We start from the raw sequence: 18,250 nt of genomic DNA, 5'->3' as shown, positions 1-18,250 counted from the left end.
CGTTTCTCTCTCTCTCTCCAGCTCTCTTAGAAACAGGTTATTAGGGTCTTGCAGTATGATTTTGGCCAAAGGTCTCCATTTAGGACCCTCAGAGCTTAGCCCAGAGTTCCCCACTTCAGAAAATGTGGGAGGTTTAAAAGAGGGTAAACCTTGCTAGAGAATATCAAAGACAGAACCAGAGAATTCAAATCCCCTGTTTCCAGCCCAAGGTGCTTTGCAGAGTAATCCACCTATCCCTGAGAAAGCCCCAGTGTGTCGTGGATTTGCTGTAACTGGAGAATACGACCACTCTCATTGTTTCCTGCCAGAGGTCTCTTTGTTGTTCTGTACATTTCTTGACTTGACCTATGATATTTACTGGTGATGGTGGGGTGAGGGGACAGAGTAAGTTCTGGGAGAGACTCAGGGATCTCCCAGAAAACCCTCCCTGGTTCAGAATTAATGATACCATTACTGAGGGCAGACTGTGTGCCCTGTCTTCAATGTACCTTATGTGTCAAGTGCTATGATTAGTGCCACTTTTCTTTTGAGGAAACAAACCTGGGGAATGAAATGACTTTCCTAAGGGGGACACAGCTGTTAAATGCTGAATCTAGAACTAGAGTACCTCCCACACTTTCCAGTCTACTGTGTGATGCTGCCTCACATCCTGAGGGTGCCAATTTTGGAGACTCTAAATTAGTAACCCCCACATTCAAGCTGACTTTGTAGGAAGTGTGGTCTTGGGAAAGCAGACCAAAGAAGAAAATACACCCACTCCCTTTCCTCAGTGGAGAAATGGGTTGAACCAGGTGGACCCGGCTACTACTAGTGCCCTGATGCTTCCATGGCTGGTTTTAATTTGTGTTGCTAGAGTTCCTTGAGCAAATATAATTTTGGGGTTTGGAGCACAGAGTAATGCAAGGAGAGGAATGTGGGAAGGGACTGTGTGCTGAATTGTAAAAAAACTTTAAATATCTCTTGAACTTTTTCTTTTTTCTTTTCTTTTTTTTTCTTTTGGCTCACAGCAATGTTTTTGTGTTTAGATTTGGTTGCCACGAGTGGACTTTTTTTTTAGCTGCCTAGTTCCTTCCCCTCTCCTTTTAATTTTTTCCCCTTCCTTTTGCACATGCCACAGCATGAAGTCTTCAATTCTTATCTCACTCAGCAAAACATACCAAGGCTGATTTGAATGTGGATTCCCCAGGCGCTACTCCACCATAAAACCTCAGCCACATTCAAGTTTCTGCTTCACCCTCTTTTATTGAGGATTAACCCTAGTCAGAGCTTCCTTCTAAGGCAGGGCAATCATTCTTTGCCTTTGCATACATAGAGGAGTGACTTTGGTGTGGGGAGATTTTCTTATCCCTCTCTGCATGGTACTGCCTGTGCATGTGGTGACAAGTGTGCACGCTGAACATTGGTCGCATTAACTTAAGCCAGGGTAAAATGAGAACCCACAGGACTCAGATAGGGATACTTTTCCTGTCTCGCAGACCTTGCGGGGATCTTCCTTTCCATTGCTCTTTCCTAGTCTCTCTTTAATTCAGTAGGTATATTACAAATTCTTCTGGGGGCTGAGGAAAGAGACAGGCAGAAGTAATTTTTGTTTTCCTTGGATAAGAGTTTCATTCAAGTGGGGGTGGATTCACTTCTCCACCAAGATTCTTATCGCTTTTACGGCTTCAGGAGGAGAGAGGCAGAGAATACCAGACTCAGAGTTCTGTAAACAGCTGACAGCGTTTCTATCCAGGTGCGACTTGGAGATTCAAAATTCTAAGAATGACTAGAATGAAGCAAGGTTAGGAAGAACTCGAAGCACAACTGTAATAAAAAAACCGAGCCGATAATGTGTTGGGGACATCTCCCGTCTTTATTACCCTTCTCTTACATTGTTTTGTGGATACGGGTCTGGCTGTGTTTACTCCACGCCCTAAATTGAATTTCCCCTTAAGGACTAAGCCAAACCTCTATAAATCTAACTTGGTTGGATTAATAGAATCATAATTTAATACGTAAGCTGGTTAAAGATTTCTGTAGGTGGTTCACAGCAGGGAGGGGGGGAGCAAGAACCTTTGCATGCTCTCCCTCATCTCCTTGCTTCACTTTATAATGCTATTTTTATTTCGGTATGGTCTATAAGTAGATTCAAAACATAAACAGAAATCCCAAACGACTTTCACTTAAATGCACACTCTGCCATTTAAAGTCGTTTGGCATTCTAGGGGTTGTGCTGACACGCCCAGGATTTACCTGCCCGCAGGTCGGCTGGAGGGCGGGGTGTAAAGGTGTGGAGCCGGGTGTGGGCGTGGGAGATACAGGGTGGAGCGGGAAGAGCCGTTACCAAGGAGAAAAGTAAAGCAAAACACCCGCCCGTTTCCCGCGCGACCGCTGGAAATCCGGTCAGACTCAGGGCAGGATCTCCGGGGATCCCGCGGTGGAACCACCCCAGGCTTCCCTGGCCGATAGGGCGGGGAGACTTCCGAGGACGCCCTACGCGTGGTTCTGGCCCAAGGCTGGAAGAGAGGGGGTTTGTTCTAGTGAGGCGCCAATTTGGAGGCCAGAACCCCGAGTGCTGTGAACTCGGTTTCCCCTGAAGCTCTGAAAATGGTTGTCAGCCCCAGGGGGTCGCCGATTCCCCAGTGTGTGTGTGTGTGTGTGTGTGTGTGTGTGAGAAAGAGAGAGAGAGAGAGAGACAGACTGACCAACTGGCTGACATCCTGCGCGCGCCCTGGGACACACACTTAGCTGGACCCTATTTTACCACCTTAACCGCGAAGCTGCAGGTGCTGTGGGAGTGGCGATTGCGGGTGAGACCCGAGCTTAGAGACTTCTCTACTCTAGTTCTCACCCCAAATTACAACTATGACCTTCGATCGCCTTTGTCTCTCTTGTCAAGAGGCAGGTGGAAGGAGACGTCTCTGTCCTTGGCTGAGCCACCACACCACTCCGGCGCCCGCAGTTCCATTTCCCCGGCAGATGCGAAACTCCCGGGTTAAAATTATGTTCATATCCAATCATCCAGGGGCAGTGGAGAAGGTAGTAGAGTTCAGGTCTTGCGGCTTTGAACTCCAACAGCTGGAGTCAGGGAAATTGTTAAAAACAACGAGTCAAAGTCAGTTCTGTTGAGGCCTCGGTTGGAAACTAGGGCCACAGGACCCGCTTTTCCCCCATCCGGGTTTGAGGGTAGAAGGAATTTCTGCAAGGGCCTCATGCAGCCTGTTATCAGTGCGTCCTCAGTCCGATCCGTGTGTCCCAGACCAATCCCATCTGGGTTCCACGAGAAAGCCGAAGATGGTTTCTCCTAAATAGTGCCTGAGACCCTGGGGACCCCCGCCTGGTCCCACGGGGATATTCTCTTTCTAGGTCTCCCGGGTCCCTCGGCTTCAGCCCCTTCTTAACCCTGCTCAGGGTTGCTTCTGATTTCTCTAGGTCTCTCTCTCCTCTTCTCATGCTCTAGGGGCTTTCAGTGAGGATAGCCTATTTTAAATGCTGTGTGTGTGGGGGGGGGTGGGGGGGTGGGGGGGGTGGGGGGGTGGGGGGGTGTGTTTTAACGGAACTGACAGCGTCCTACCACTCGCCCTCACGGGCATCTGGGGTTCCTTCCCAGCGAGTTGGAGGCGCTCCTGCGAGTGCGTTCTGTGGAGTGTGCTAGCGCTGAGGGCTCAGGAGTATGATGCCTGCCGCGTTTGAGTTAACCTGCCAGCTTCTCGGAGGTCCCCATTGCGGAGGTCACACCAGCGTGGTAACCGAGGGAACTCACCCTAGGGCGACTTCGGGCGACTCTCCTACACCCTAAATCAGCGCTTCTGCCCCTCCCCCTCCCCCTGCCTGAGAAAGAGGTGACTAGTGGTGGTGGTGGAGAGGTGGGGGGCGCGTCTTCCTTGAAACTCCAGAAAATGACCATGCATTTTAGAGAAAGGTCGTGCCCGCTTCCCAGACTCACCTAGTCTGGGTTGCGGCCAGGATCCTCCTCCCCACCATTCCCCCAAAACTAGCGGAGGGAGAGATGCCAAAGCGGTGGAGTCATGCCGCTGGCTTGGGCACCATTGGCTCATGCCTGGAACACGCAGCCGCGAGTAAGCACATCTGGCGGCCCGCCCAGGCCGCTCCGGACCTGATATGGAGAAAGAGGGCGGGCGGGTGTGTGTCCCAGGCGTGAGAGGACCGGTGAACGCACAGCGGCAGGCTCCTCCCAGAGCTTGCATCACCAGCTTCACCCCCCCACACACCCCCGCCCTCCAGCCGTACTTCGCCCCGCCTTGGTCCCTCCTCTAGCCCTCCTCCTTTGCTCAGTTCTGCTGGTTCTCCCGGGAAGCTATTAATAGCATTACGTCAGCCTAGACTGCTAACCCGGAGTAGACCAGCAAGCTGCCAGAGGGAGGGCTATAAAAGGGGTGATGCAACGCGCTCCAAGCCACAGTCGCACTCCGCGAAGCGCGCACTACACAACTCTCTCCCTGCGCCGCAGTCGGAGCCGACCCGCCAGCCCGCGCGCCGGCTGTGAGTCCTCGGTACTCGACCGACCGCCGGACAGAAAAACAGCCGGACCCTGGCCGTCACGAGCGGAGACTGGAGGTGAGCGCTGGAAGCTGAGTGAATGAACGCGGCGAGGGTGGCTAGATTTCATTCCTTTCGCGCCCCTCTCTTAATCAATTGCCAGAAATCTACGCCAATCCCTGACCCTCGCCCCTAGTTTTCGACTGCAAAAGTAGCTCTGTTTGAATTTCACGGCTGCCGCGGCTGCTCCTCAGTGTTTCAGAAAGTTTCTCGAAAAGTGAAAGAACTTTCTCTTTTTGACTTGGGGCGCGAAAGATTTCGGGTGGAGGAGGAGATAGGGCGCCTGCTCCGCAACCGTCTTGGGAGAGCCTCTCGGCCCTCCACTGCGGGAGGGCGAGGGGCGGGTGGGTGGTGGTGTGCGGGGGTGACCCAAGCGATCTGGCTCGCCGTCCCGCTCCTTTCCTCACTTCTTGTCGGAGCTCGGCTACTTGGAACTGATCTTTCCCAAGTCTACAGGGAAGTGCGATCGCTGAGGGCTCTTGGAAGCGCTGCCGCAGGCTCAGGGAGGAATGAATGGGGTAGGGGTGGGTGAGCCGGGATAGTGGAAACTGCCGCTGGGGGTCATCCTGTGCATACCCAAGCCTTTGAAGGTAGGATCGCATAGGGAGCCCAGAGCGAAAGTTGGAATAAGTTTGGAGCTGGTGAGAGCCTCGGTGCTGCGCTGTCTTAGGGCGGAAGGCGGAGAGAACTCGGAACACCGATTGGTGTCGGGCTCCTGGGCCTGGGACTTCCTTTTCCAGTCTCATGGTCTTTTCTCTAGTACCTGTGATTCTCGCTCAAACTTTTCCTTTGAGTTTTCCGACATTTCTGTTTTGCGCTCATGGAGATCCACCATCGGGGGAAGCGATAGTGTGGAGTCAGTTGTACAGATATTTAAGAGAATGCTTGTGATCTAGTGCCAGGACTGTTAGAGCTTATACTGCACTTTCTGTCCTTGAGCTTCGGTGTCCCGGGTCGGGAAATAATGAGCACATAGACACTACCGACCCTTCCTGCCTGTTGAAGAGCACGATGTGGTGATTGGATCAGATTAACATCAAGGTCCTTCCTGGCTGAAGATTTTCAGATTTTAGTGTGATGTAACTGAAAAAAAGGGGCCAGCGAAGAAACTTGAATGAGGAGATCTGTAACATCACTGGCTCGTCTCTGAGACCTTGGCAGAAAGGGGAGATTCTCTATGTGGCATCTCTGTCCGTCCCCAGCTTTATTCCCATTGGGTCTCCTTTGCCTCCACCCCCCATTTTCTTTATTGGTTACCGGGATTGAACTCGGGGGCACTCAACCATTAAGCCATATCCTCAGCCCTACTTTGTATTTTATTTAGAGATAGGGTCTCACCGAGTTGCTTAGCACCTCACATTTGCTGAGTCTGCCTTTGAATTACTTACTTCCTTTCCTCCTAACCATTTTTCCCCCTTAGTTTCATTAAGTACAAAGATTACATCTACAATTTTTTTTTTTTTTTGGACCAGGGGCATTCTACCATTGAGCTATATCCTCAGTGCTTTTTTTTTTTTCATTTTTATTTTTATTTTTGAGACAGGGTCTTGCTAAATTGCAAAGGCTGACCTCCAACTTGGGATCCTCTTACCTCAGACTCCAGAGTGGCTCGAATCACAGGAGTGCACCACCATACCTGCCTCTATCACATATGCTTTCTTACAAATAAAGGAGTTGCCAATTCCTTGGGAGAGCCAGAAAAAGAATTGGCTAAATAATCTGAGTGTTCTCCCAATATATCTATTTCAATGTGGATAATAATCACATCTTCTGTTTGGGAATCTTGTCTCCTCAACTTAAGATGAAGAGGAGATTGGTACTACTGCCCATCTAGTTTTGCATCTAACATTTGTTGTAGGATAGTGCTACAACATAGAAGCTCTTGCTTTGAGGGTATCCTCAGTGAGGTGGGGGTTGCAGTCAGTGCCTGGGTGGTTTCAGAGTCAGTAAAGAAAACAGGTGCCTAGGCCCCCAGTGTGGATGAAATACAGCACCCAGCACAGGTGGCAGCTACGTCCTTCCTGTCATAGCCCCGCCTCTCTCTTCCTCTCCCTCTTCATCCTTATCACTGCATAATTCCTCTCTCTTTATGGCCTTTTCTTCTGTAATCCCTCCCTGTCTTAGTCCTGTCAAAGTTTCCTCCCTGGTACATGTTGATCCCTCATCTACCTGGCTACTGATTTTATTCTCTGGTTATCTCCCTGGTTTATCTAAGTGATGGATCCCTTTTCTGATAGAGCAAAATGAGTAGTGGGTAGGTGTCAACAACTTGATATTGACTGGGCCAATCTCCAGCTTTATGACCTTCTTGAGCCTCAATTTACTTTAATTACAAAATGAGGATCTCACCTACATGACTCTAATATTGGGCATTTTATGATTCCCACTAGATACAGCCCTTGATTTCTAACTTTTAAAAGTTGGCTGGGCATGGAACAGGGTCAGTGTCTCCAAGTTTTGCCCAGCCAAGGGGGGAAGAAGGGTATAGCCAGGACACCACGGAAACTTTTCTAGGAACAAATGGTTTTGTGTATGAGAATTGGTAATCTCTCAAGTATGTAACACCAGTGGAGAATGTTTGTGTCAGCAAATGGGGGTGGTGGTGGTGGAATTTACCTGGTGCCTTAGGAACCTGGGGGTTAATCAAAGTACGCAAGAGGCTGTGGCTGACCTGAAGTTCTCAAGGGTTCCAGTTAATTCCTGACTAATAAATAGGGCTAACCTGAAATGGGACAGTGGAGTCACAGTAATAATGTGTGTGCATGCAAGACAAGTACTCTACCAACTGAGCTATATCCCCAGCCCCTCGGGTGCTCTTCTTGACAGCCCTTTGAGAGAACTGGTGCAGGCAGACTTGATCTCATTTTATAGATGAGGAGACTGAGACCCAGAAAGCCTCAATGGCTTGTTGGTATATAGGTACTCATCTTGTGAGTGGTAGAGAGAGTTTTGGAAACGTTGTCTCTGACCCTGAAGCTCAGCCTTACACCTCAAGCCTTCAAATAGGCTGGGAGAAAGACCCATATTGAAAGGTCAATATTGGCTTCTTACTACGGTAAGTTGGTTAGCAAGGAGTGCTTGGTGGAAAGAAATGAAAATTAAAAGTGAAAATTCACTGTGTAGCTACCAGGAAATAAAAATCTGGGAGCTGAATTTCCAGTTAAAGAAATACACGAGTGAAGTTTCACTTTCTTGAAAATGATGAAACTCGCAATGATATGACATGCTTTCTGATTGGAAACAAGTTCTTTTGTATCGGATCTAAGCAATTTTATCATCAATGTAGAAAGTTAACTCAGATCATCTAAAGTCCCCCAAACATAGTTTTTCTCTTCAATGAAGGGGATGTTAAAGGGCTTCAATTTTCTAAAAATTGTCTGAAGATTTAATTTCATTTTCTTTGTTGGGAACACAACCAGTGTCTAAGCTAAATCATACCACAAGAGACTGAGTGAAGGACAATCTAGAAAGTACCCCCCCCATAGGCTCAGCTTTAGCCTAGTGCAGAGAAAGCCTAAATCTTTACAAATTCTTTATGTTCAGAAAAGCTCAACATTTTTGCAACTCATCTCTGTCCCCAAGTCAGCCCGCCCAATGCTTTTTATAAAAACATTCCACACCACTGACCTTCAGTTTATTTCATTAGGACTGCTAAGAAAGAAAGAAAGTTTCAAACAGCAGACCCCCAAGCCCTGAGGGCTCATTAATAAACTTAGCTGGGTGGCAAGATAACACACACTCAACTGCAGTGGAATTCAAGCCTCCCTGGAGAAGGGATCCATCCGGTCCTCCAAACAAAGCCAGCCCAGTGGTAGCTCCAAATTCCATCCCTGAACTATTAGATTTTTAATAGGAGGAATGCATGGGAGAATCCTAAGCCTCTGGCTTCAGAAGCTTAGAGTCTATCATCTGTCCAAGAAGTATCCTCCCAGCATTTTAAGATTATAGGATTAAGTAAGAGAAGAACTTCAGTTTTGAAGCTCTGGAGAAGAATTATATTTCCTGGGTTTCTTTGACTAGTCCATTCATTGGTCTGGAATTCTTGCCTTGTATCTCAGATCTCCAGTAGGAATTAGAGGTTGGGGTGTTTTAATCAGAAACCTTTCAGATGGTGACCAGCCACCCTTCCACGTGTACCTCACAGAGTGCCAGCCAAAGAGCTGGCCTTGGGCTAGAAACACTCCTGGAAACCTGGTGAAAATGACTCGGTTAATTGTTATTAGCCTCCTCTTACAGAGGAGAAAGCCATTAAGAGGTACAGTGGAGACATACTATGTGGTCTCACATTTTGATTTCCTGATCCCAGTCTGGAAATTTTGTGAACAGAAAAGCCCATTTAAATGTAAGTTCTTTAATTTAGGCAGCAGTTAAGTATGTACCCTGATATATAAAGATCAGCAATTTATTCCTCCCTTCTCTTGTTTCAGTTCCAGGCCTGTCACCTGCCCTTTCCCCACCCCAAATTCCTTTGATTTTTGGGGATTGAACCCAGGGGTGCTTAACCACTGAGCCATATCCCCAGCTCTTTTTATTTTTTATTCTGAGATGAGATCTCACTAAGTTGCTTAGGGCCTCACTAAGTTGCTGAGGCTGGCCTTGAACTTGGTGATCCTCCTGCCTCAGCCTTTCAAATTGCTGGGATTACAGGCATGTGCCACCACACCCAGTTTGTTTTTGCAATGTAAAATAATATGCATGTTTTTGCAACATAGAGCAATATTCAGTTTTGCAGTGTATACATTGTGGGAATGAGTTCTAGGGCCAAACAAACCAAATTCTGACACTGCTCTATAATACCTCCATGACTTCAAGCATATTAGTTGGTCTAAAACTCAGTTTATTCATGTATAATTTGGGGCTGGGACTAAACCCACTGGGTTCTTATAAGGACTAAATGACATAAGGCACATGAGGTCTGGAATGAAAGAGATACTCCTTCAGAGTTAGAGATTTGCCAAGGGGCTTCCTGTCTGGCTGGGCTGGGCTAATGACCACAGATCCCTGGATTGAGAGGGTTGCTCCATGGGACTGCCTGCCCAGATAGTCCTCATACTCCTCATTGCTCCTGAGAACCAACTGCAGGGGAGTCCACAACAGGCAGGGACTTACAGGGGATTGGGATCATGGAACCATCGCTATTTCTACCCTTTATTTTCCTTTTGTCATCCCTTTGGGTTCCCTGACCCAATATAGCATGACACAGGAGAATGGGACCATTTGATTTGACTACTCCATCCCCCTCTCATTTATTCAGTTGGACAGTATCCATCCCATCAGGCACAGCTGGACTAGGCTGTGGGATGGAGTAAACAGCAGACTCCTCCCAGCTCTGCAGGAGCTCTTGACCATTCACCAGATGAAGAGTTGAAGTGACTGACCCAAGTTACCTGTTCCTTAATGCTGGAGCCAATTCTAGGACCCCCTCCACCCCCAGCCCAGGTCTTTCCCTATACCTCAGGGTTCAACGACACCTCCATACAAGTGTCCAGATCTCAGCTCCTGACTTTATCTTACTCTGAGGTCTTTTGCTGACCTTAATATTAAGAAGGAGCTACTTGTTCCCTCGTGACTTGAATCCTGGCCATCGCCACCTGCTGCCAAGGACTGGAGCGAAGAAACACACCCAGCTATAGTTACCTTCCTCATTCCCATTATTTGGATCCAACTTCCTGGGGAAAAGTTTTAACCATAGATTTGCTAAATCTAGTGTCCCCCACTTCTTGCTTTTACTTCCACTCACTGGTAGATTCATATTGACTTCAGGTGCCTTCCAATTTCTTTTTGAAAGAGACTGAACATAGGATTACAAAAATGGTCTGATTTTTTTTTTTTTTAAAGATGTTCTTCCTCTTTCAGGACTAAGGCTACATTTGCATATGTGCACACCAGCCAAAACTAATAACTCTTGGAAGAGTTCAGAATAGCTTGAAATGTCAACCCTTATAAACTTCAATTAGGCATTTTATCCACGTCACTGAGCTGTGTATTTTAAGAACCTGTTTTACTCAAAATGAGAATGGCATGAATTGAAAACAAAACAGAAGCCTGACGGCTAATGGGACTTTCCTCAGGGAGTGGGCTGGGCTCTGGTGTTGGGGGGGTCATAGGTGGGGAGAACTTGATCCCATGCCCCAGAACCCCTGAAGCAGTTTGGGTTTCAATGTGTCTTTCAGCAAAATGATGCTTCAACACCCAGGCCAGGTCTCTGCCTCGGAAGTCAGTGCCTCCGCCATCGTCCCCTGCCTGTCCCCTCCTGGGTCACTGGTATTTGAGGATTTTGCTAACCTGACACCCTTTGTCAAGGAAGAGCTGAGGTTTGCCATCCAGAACAAGCACCTCTGTCATCGGATGTCCTCTGCACTGGAGTCAGTCACCGTCAGCGACAGACCCCTGGAGATGTCAGTCACAAAAGCTGAGGTGGGTTCTACCACACGTGTTCATTCTTGCCTATGTTTTGGGCACATTCACCACATGCTGTGCATTCTCTAGACTGGCGGGGGGGGGGGGGGGGGCGGCTAGAGTTGGGAATAAAGCAAAACTGCTGCTCCTAGGGAGCTTATTTTCTACTGTCGACCGATAACGTGAAATAGATAAATCAAATGCAGAGCATGAGACAGGTGCAAAGGGAAAAGCAGAAAAGGGAAAAGCAGAAAAGGGAACGGGGGAGTGGGGAAGGATGGGGTTGTTGTTTTAAATTATAAATTAGAAGGGCAGAGATGGCGGCACTAAGGTGGCCTTTGTGCAGGGACTTGAGGGGAAGATACTGTGACAGTGTGGCAAAAGAGAGAAAGCACCAGTGAGGAGCATGGTCAGTGCCAGGTGGGCTGTGTGGCAGGGTGGAGTGGTGGGGGAGGGGAAATAGGGGCAGATCATGTTGGGCCTTATAGACTGCTGTGTAGATATAGCCTTGTGCCCAGAGTGAAATGGAAAGCCATTGCACAGGTTTCTGTGCAGAGGAGTCACATATTCTGACATATTTAAAAAGATTTCCCTGGTTATTCTGTTGAATGGGTGGTAAGGGCAAGGAGGGGTGTGGAGAAATGAGACAGGGGCAGCCTCCCAGGTCAGTGAAGGAGGGCCTGGGTCAGGAGGGAATGGTGCAGCTGCTGAGAAGTGTTTGGATTCTGGATCTGACTTGGGGATAAATCTGCTTTACTGATAGATTGGTTAGGGAGTGTGGGAGAAGGAGGACTCAAGGATGACTCTCAATGTTCTGGCCTGAACAGCTATAAAAATGGAATTTCCATTTGCTGCTGAAATTGGGGCTGCAGGAAGTCAGGGAAGGCAGGTGGTGCAAAAGCAGGAGTTGCCTCCTGTTCTGCTCGAACTGAAGATATGGAGCAGATAGTTGCATATGTGGGCCTGGAGTCCTGAGGAGTATGGGGGTAGAGATATAGAGCTGGAAGGTATCAGCCTATGGACATTGAAGTCCTGAGTTGGGAAGATGTCACCTTCTGTATCAAGTCTTTCTGAAGAAGAATGTAGCATGGTGATTTCTTTTTTTATCACTAACAGGACCTAAGGTTTCAGACAATGAATCAAGGACCAGGTAGCCAGCCCCACCCTTCCCTATAGCAATACCTACAGCCTTGGTACCAAGTGTATGCTTAAGTTCATGTCTGTTTCAGATGCTTGCATTGTTCTGTACTTGGCAACCTTTCATAAGATACATGGAATAACAGACATAGGAGACATGATTGCTGGGGATGCTGTGCTGGCTCAATGATGTCAGAGCTGGGATCTTGCAATTTTGTTGGCCTTCCCATGATGATTGCCAGATGGGACTATTGCAAGCTTACTTAACTGGCATGATTGCAAAGGGCAAAGGGCAGTGGAATCTGCCCCAAATAACTGAGTTTAAAAAAGGTTGAGACTAGGGTTGTAACTCAGTAGTAAAGTGCTTGCCCAGCAGAGAGCTTAGCTGATAGCATTCAATGAATGGTAGCTAGGACCATTTATAATGCTGTGGCCATATAGCATCATTAGGGGCATTAGCTGTGTTCCCAGTTAGCCTCAGAAGGACCCAAACAACTTTTACCAGTGCTCACTCAGTCCAATGACACTATCGTTGGGTTTTTCTTTTTCTTTTTTTCTTTTTTAAAATTTTTTGATTTTTTAATTTGTTTTAATTAGTTACACATGAAAGTACAGTGATCTTGACATCATACATTTGAATCAGATGGGATATAATTTCTCACTTTTCTGAGTGTACAGGTGGCAGAATCACATTGGTCATGCAATGGGTTTTTCTTTCTTTTTTTTTTTTTAACAATTTGAGATAACTGGATAAAATAGAACTAGTAGGAGAGAAAGGAAGAAAGCTTGGAAGGAAACTTGGGGAGTTCTCTGATTCTGTATTCACTTGACTTTGTGATCTTAGGTCAGTGTGACAAGTAGATTAACATATTGGAAAGAGAATGCACCAGCAGACATGGTTGAGTAGTAATTCCCACCTTCAAATAAGACACACACCCATCAAAGCCATAGGCATCCTGTATATCTGTGCATCATGAGTCTGCTTCCCAGATCCCAGTCCTCTTTGGAAAGGTGACATGGTGAACAAGGCAGCTGTGACAGGAAGGAAGGGAATGGAATGCCTGGGTTTATGTTGTGTGTAGCTTACTGGTCTGGGGGTTGAGAGCCTCAAAGGATTCCTGGGGCCTCCTGGGCACATTTCAACTGGCCACTCCGTGCCTCAGTTTCCTCATTAGTAAAATGAGGGAGCTGGACTGAATGGGCCATAGAGAGCCCTTCCATCTGGACAGTTTGTGACTCTGTTTTCAAGAGCTTCCTCCTGAGCAAATGTGAATCCTCTTCCACCTGTCCAAAATGTCTACAGTGTTGCAAAATAAATATCTGTAGGGTTGCAATATCTTGAAGAAGATATTGATGGTGAAATTAATAACAGTAACTAAAGCTTATATAGCACTTAGTATAAGCTAAGCCCCATGCAAAGCATTTCATATATATTAACTCATTTGATCCTCATCATGGTCATAGTAAGTAAATACTATTATTGATCCATTTTACAAATGAGAAAACTGAGGCTCAGAAGAGTAACTTGCTCATGGTTACTAAGTGGTGACACTGGAATTCACACCAGTCTAGTCTACAGCCTAAGTATGTGCCTGTGTGGTTCTGGGACTCAGATGTAAATGGTAGACTTTCCTCTCCCCATAATTCTCCCTTGGGCTTTGCAAGGCCTTCTGCCCAAGCAGTCAATGTTATTTAGATATAAGGAATAGTTACAAGTCAGTCATGAGGTGAATATGGCATCCCAGACCTGCTAGGTCTGAGGTGTAGCTCCTATAGCCTTTTCCTTTGTGCAAAGCAGGGACAAGTGACATGACAGGATCTGGCATCGACAGCCTAAACTGTCACCCATTTAGCTCACCATCTCAGCTGGACTTTGGTCTCTAAGCCTATTCAGTGACTCATCGGCCCATGGACAAATTCAGGGTCTGAGTGAACTTCCACAGAGGACCACATCCTAAAGCAGAATAGGGTTTTTTTTCCTCCCGGGATACTGAGGGCTGGCTCAAGGTGAGGCATAGGGGAGGAGGTGGTGAGTATCTGTTGGCTAAACCAATGGATGGGTCTAATTTACCACTATGCATAGCACCTAAGCTATGGGCTGATTCATGGCACTTTGGTTGAGAATGGGCTCTTTGTCTAGGAGCTCTACCAGCTGCTGATTTCAGAAAGGCAGTACCTGCTACTCCAGCTGAGGATGGAGATGAATGAAACTGCCCTTGGGTCTTGAATCAAAGAACAGGCAACAGGAGAGGGTGGCTAAGGGATGATCCTGAGGTTGTTTCTGGTTCTAAGGGAAAGGTTGTATTTCCCAAATAGACTGTCCTCCTTTAAATGATTAGTTAGTCCCAATAGTTATGAATTTAAATATCAACATCTTCTTTCAAAACCCATAGATATTTTTAGAGTAGGTTAGATTTTAATATACTAATATTGCCAGTATAATTCTATTTTAGTACTTTGGTTTTCATTATTCATTCTCAAGTGTGTGTGTGTGTGTAGTAGTAGTAGTAGTAGTAGTAGTAGTAGAAGGGTTTCAGGCTGAAGTCTAAGGCTTTATTTATTTTTTCCTGAGTCCCATTGCATTAGGGCTGTTCCATTTTGCCAGATTTTTTTTTTTTTTTTAACCAGGGATTGTACCCAGAATCACTTAACCACTGAGCCATTTTTTAATATTTTATTTAGAGGCTGGGTCTTGCTGAGTTGCTTAGGGCCTCAGCTAAGTTGCTGAGGCTGGCTTTGAACTCACAATCCTCCTGCCTCAGCCTCCAGGGGCACTGAGATTACAGGTGGGCATCACCGCACCCGGCAGTTTGTCAGACTTTGCTGGCAGTAAAAGGCAGTGTATTTGAGGTGGGTGGCATTTCATGATGAGATTAAACGTGTGTCTGTTGGATCTTATAGGCAGCTCCTGAGGAAGATGAAAGGAAAAAGAGGCGACGGGAAAGGAATAAGATCGCAGCCGCCAAGTGCCGAAACAAGAAAAAGGAGAAGACAGAGTGCCTGCAGAAAGTGAGTCCCTGCAACTTTCCCCACTCATTCACTCCGTCCCCCACCAGCCTCAGGTCACTGTCAGAAGAAGGGCTTCCTGGTAGCAGGCCAGTTGCCGAATGAGTAGCAGAGCTGTTAAAACAATGGATAAGGGTTTGGATGCACAAAAAGCAGGTGTGTGAATTAAAAACTCCAGACTCCAGAGTCCTGGCTGGTCCATACATGCCCAGCAGCTCCCAGGCTGGGGGATATGCCAGCCAAGTTAAGGAGTCTTCACCTGCCCATTGTCTCAGAAAGGAAACTTGCTGCTCTCCTTTGGCTCACTATGAAAAGCCTTAAATTAATCTCTTCAAACAAGTTATTTCCTGAATCTGCAAACACCGGTTGCACTGCTTCTTTGGGCTCCATCTGGTTCTGAACTCTGCTGTCCTCCCAGCTCATCCAATTCTGCATGAGGCTGGCAACCTGGGGAAACACCAGGGGAGCAGCCTGTGTGGGCAGGTGGAACAGACCGTGGTGCCTACAGTCCTTTCATTGGCTGTGTCTGCTCCCCCAAGTGTGGACTGGCCATGGAAGAGTCTTAACCCACAGGTCCCTGAGGGTTTTGCAGATGGCTCCAGGGTATTGGTAGAAATGAGGAAATTTTGTGTTGCCATTTTTTTCTGGGGAGATGAACTTGTCCATGAGATCAGTGACTTAACCAAAGACCAAGAACCATGAGTCTTGAATTTCTCCCTAGCTTTTCAGGTCCAGATGCCCTTACTTATGAGGCCGAGGACTCATGCATAGTTCGTCTCTGGATCATTGGTCCTGTTGCAGTTTCAGTACTATAGCATTCAGCCTACCTTGGAGGCATCTCCAGGGCTTTTCTAAAGGGGCCCCTCAAGTTCAAAGGCTTCTCTGGGGTTTGTATTCTCCCATTCCTAGTGCTGCTCTTCCATCTTTGTTAGGGGATATTTCCCTCTGCAGATTTCTTGCAGCTTCATGAGCCTTGAGGTGCCCCAGCCATCCCCCCCACTGCCACCCTGTCCTGGCTGGCCCTTCCTGATCTCCCTTCCTAATGCCTCTTTTGTTTGTCCCCCAGGAGTCAGAGAAGCTGGAGAGTGTGAATGCCGAACTGAAGGCCCAAATTGAGGAGCTGAAGAATGAGAAGCAGCATTTGATATACATGCTCAACCTGCATCGGCCCACGTGTATTGTCCGGGCTCAGAATGGGCGGACTCCAGAAGATGAGAGAAACCTGTTTATCCAACAGATAAAAGAAGGAACACTGCAGAGCTAAGCAGCAACTGGGAGTCCTCATCGAATACTCCTTTTTCCACCTAAAACCCTGAAGCCATTGGAAAGCCGACTTCCTGTGCACCTCTAGAATCCCAGCAGCCGAGAACCACTGAGGCAGGAGGGCCCATGGTGACTCGAGAGGGCCTTCCCACTCTGCTGCAGAGTGAACTTTGGACCAGGTCAAGAGCATCCTCTGCCTCAACTCCAGGATTTAGGCCTTGACGTACTGGCTGTTCTTAGATGTTCCAGATGGCCCCTGATTAGGGTCCTGCCTGCTTTCATGTGAGTTCTACAAGAACCAGGATGCCCATCATTAGGATTCAAGCAAAAGGGTCTGTACCTTGGATGGGTGGAGTGGCGCCATCTCCTCCACTACAGCTGCCGCTGTTGCTCATAGGGGACATGGAGTGAGAACAACATTTATTGAAGTTGTGCAATGGCCAGGGTTGTGCTTTCTAGAGAATATGCTGTTATGTCCTGGAATTACTGTGTGCAAGGCATTCGTTTCAAAACTAGGCATTATGCTCTTTTGATGTTTGTTTCGTACAACACTGGTGTGTGACTTTTCCGTGGTTTTCCTCAGATCTGGTTTCTGAGAGTCTGGAGGGTCCCTCGCCATGGGCAGTGTCTTACAAAAATGTTCGGGTGGCCAGAAGCGCTTGCCAGGCCAGGGAGAGCAGAATCGTCGTCTTTTGGCCAGCAGAGCAGGTCTGGGTCAAAGAGGAGGCCTCCTTTTTCCCTTGGCACCCAGGTGTTAAGGGAAAATCCATGGGCCTGACAGTGGGTCCTCTGTTGCAGGCTCAGTTACAATGTCACAGGAAGAATGCAGAAAGAAAGTCTAATTTCCAAAGGGTTAGAGCTATCCACTCAGTGACTTTGTCAGGAGTTATTTCTAGTGGAAGAGCCAAAGAATATTCCATTTTCCTTTCCTTGTGGTTAAAATCTGATCAGTGGAGACGCAGGTTTGAAGCCAGGGGATACCCAGGCTTTAGCATTATTGGATGTTAATGGCACTGTTTTGGTCATGTATCTGTTTTAAGAAATCTGGCCCAGAGCATTTGCAGCTGCGAGAGGTCACTCACACTGCCCACAAGGACTCTGGCTACTGTCTGATAAAATTCTGATGTTTCTGTGAAATCCTCAGAGTGTTTAACCCTTCTTAATAGTATCATTACAATTTTTTTCTGTAAGAGAAAATATTATTTATCCTAGTATCCTTAACCTGTCAATATAATAAATCTTGGAACCAAGATGTGGTCAACGTTAAGTGTTATACTCGTTTCTGTGTTTTGTTTTGTTTTTTTAGGCTCTTTGTTGTTGAAAAGGTTACCCCCACCCCAGCCACACATACCTCTCTCTTCTCCCCATTGTGGGAGATGATTTAGTTTTGAATATTATCCAAGTGTCCTCCTCCTCTGTCTTTGGGCTCCAATAGGTAGGTTAGTTGACTTTCAGTCCTCTTTCTCAGATCTCTTATTGATAATCCCCGGAACACAGCACCTAGTTTATCCTAGTTAACTGGTGCTAACATAGAAGTTAGATAGATTTAAAATCTGAGTTATAAGTACCTCAACCATCAGTTTCTCTGAATATACAAATGCATAAAACACATTTCTTGTTCAACTTGAGCCTTTGAAAACTGACCTGCCACAGCATTCTTCCTAAGTATCCACTTGAATTATATCTGTTATGACATCCAAATGTGTGTCACATTGTGGCAACTATGTATTTTAAAGATCAGAAAAGAATGGGAAGGGGGATAGAGAGGAAGAAAGAATAATTTTGGACAAGATGGGTATGATAATTCAGAGAAAGTTATTCTCCCTCATTTTCTGGAACTGCCTGGACACATATAATACAGGCTAGAAATAAAAATCAGCCACTCTGCTACCTTCACGATGTTGAC

The 18,250-nt window shown here is 46.9% G+C and overlaps 1 protein-coding gene across 2 annotated transcripts in view; it reads left to right on the top strand.

Annotated features, from left to right (window-relative positions):
* The window catches only part of Atf3 (activating transcription factor 3), a 54,930-nt gene extending 37,325 nt beyond the window's left edge, over nucleotides 1-17,605 (top strand). Inside the window, exons 1-4 of one of the 2 annotated variants that reach the window (XM_026387516.1) lie at nucleotides 4,414-4,557; nucleotides 10,713-10,956; nucleotides 14,977-15,084; nucleotides 16,148-17,605. In XM_026387516.1, coding sequence (XP_026243301.1) covers nucleotides 10,717-10,956; nucleotides 14,977-15,084; nucleotides 16,148-16,345 — 546 coding nt within the window. In that variant the 5' untranslated portion in view covers nucleotides 4,414-4,557; nucleotides 10,713-10,716 and the 3' untranslated portion in view covers nucleotides 16,346-17,605. Of the gene's footprint in view, nucleotides 1-4,413; nucleotides 4,558-10,712; nucleotides 10,957-14,976; nucleotides 15,085-16,147 lie in introns of those variants that run through there. The other variant, XM_026387517.1, reaches the window with a different exon arrangement.
* Nucleotides 17,606-18,250: the final 645 nt, after the last annotated feature.

Source organism: Urocitellus parryii, chromosome 9 (genome assembly GCF_045843805.1).
Source record: "Urocitellus parryii isolate mUroPar1 chromosome 9, mUroPar1.hap1, whole genome shotgun sequence".
Classification (NCBI taxonomy): Eukaryota; Metazoa; Chordata; class Mammalia; order Rodentia; family Sciuridae; genus Urocitellus; species Urocitellus parryii.
This window is presented reverse-complemented; position numbering and strand designations above follow the sequence as displayed.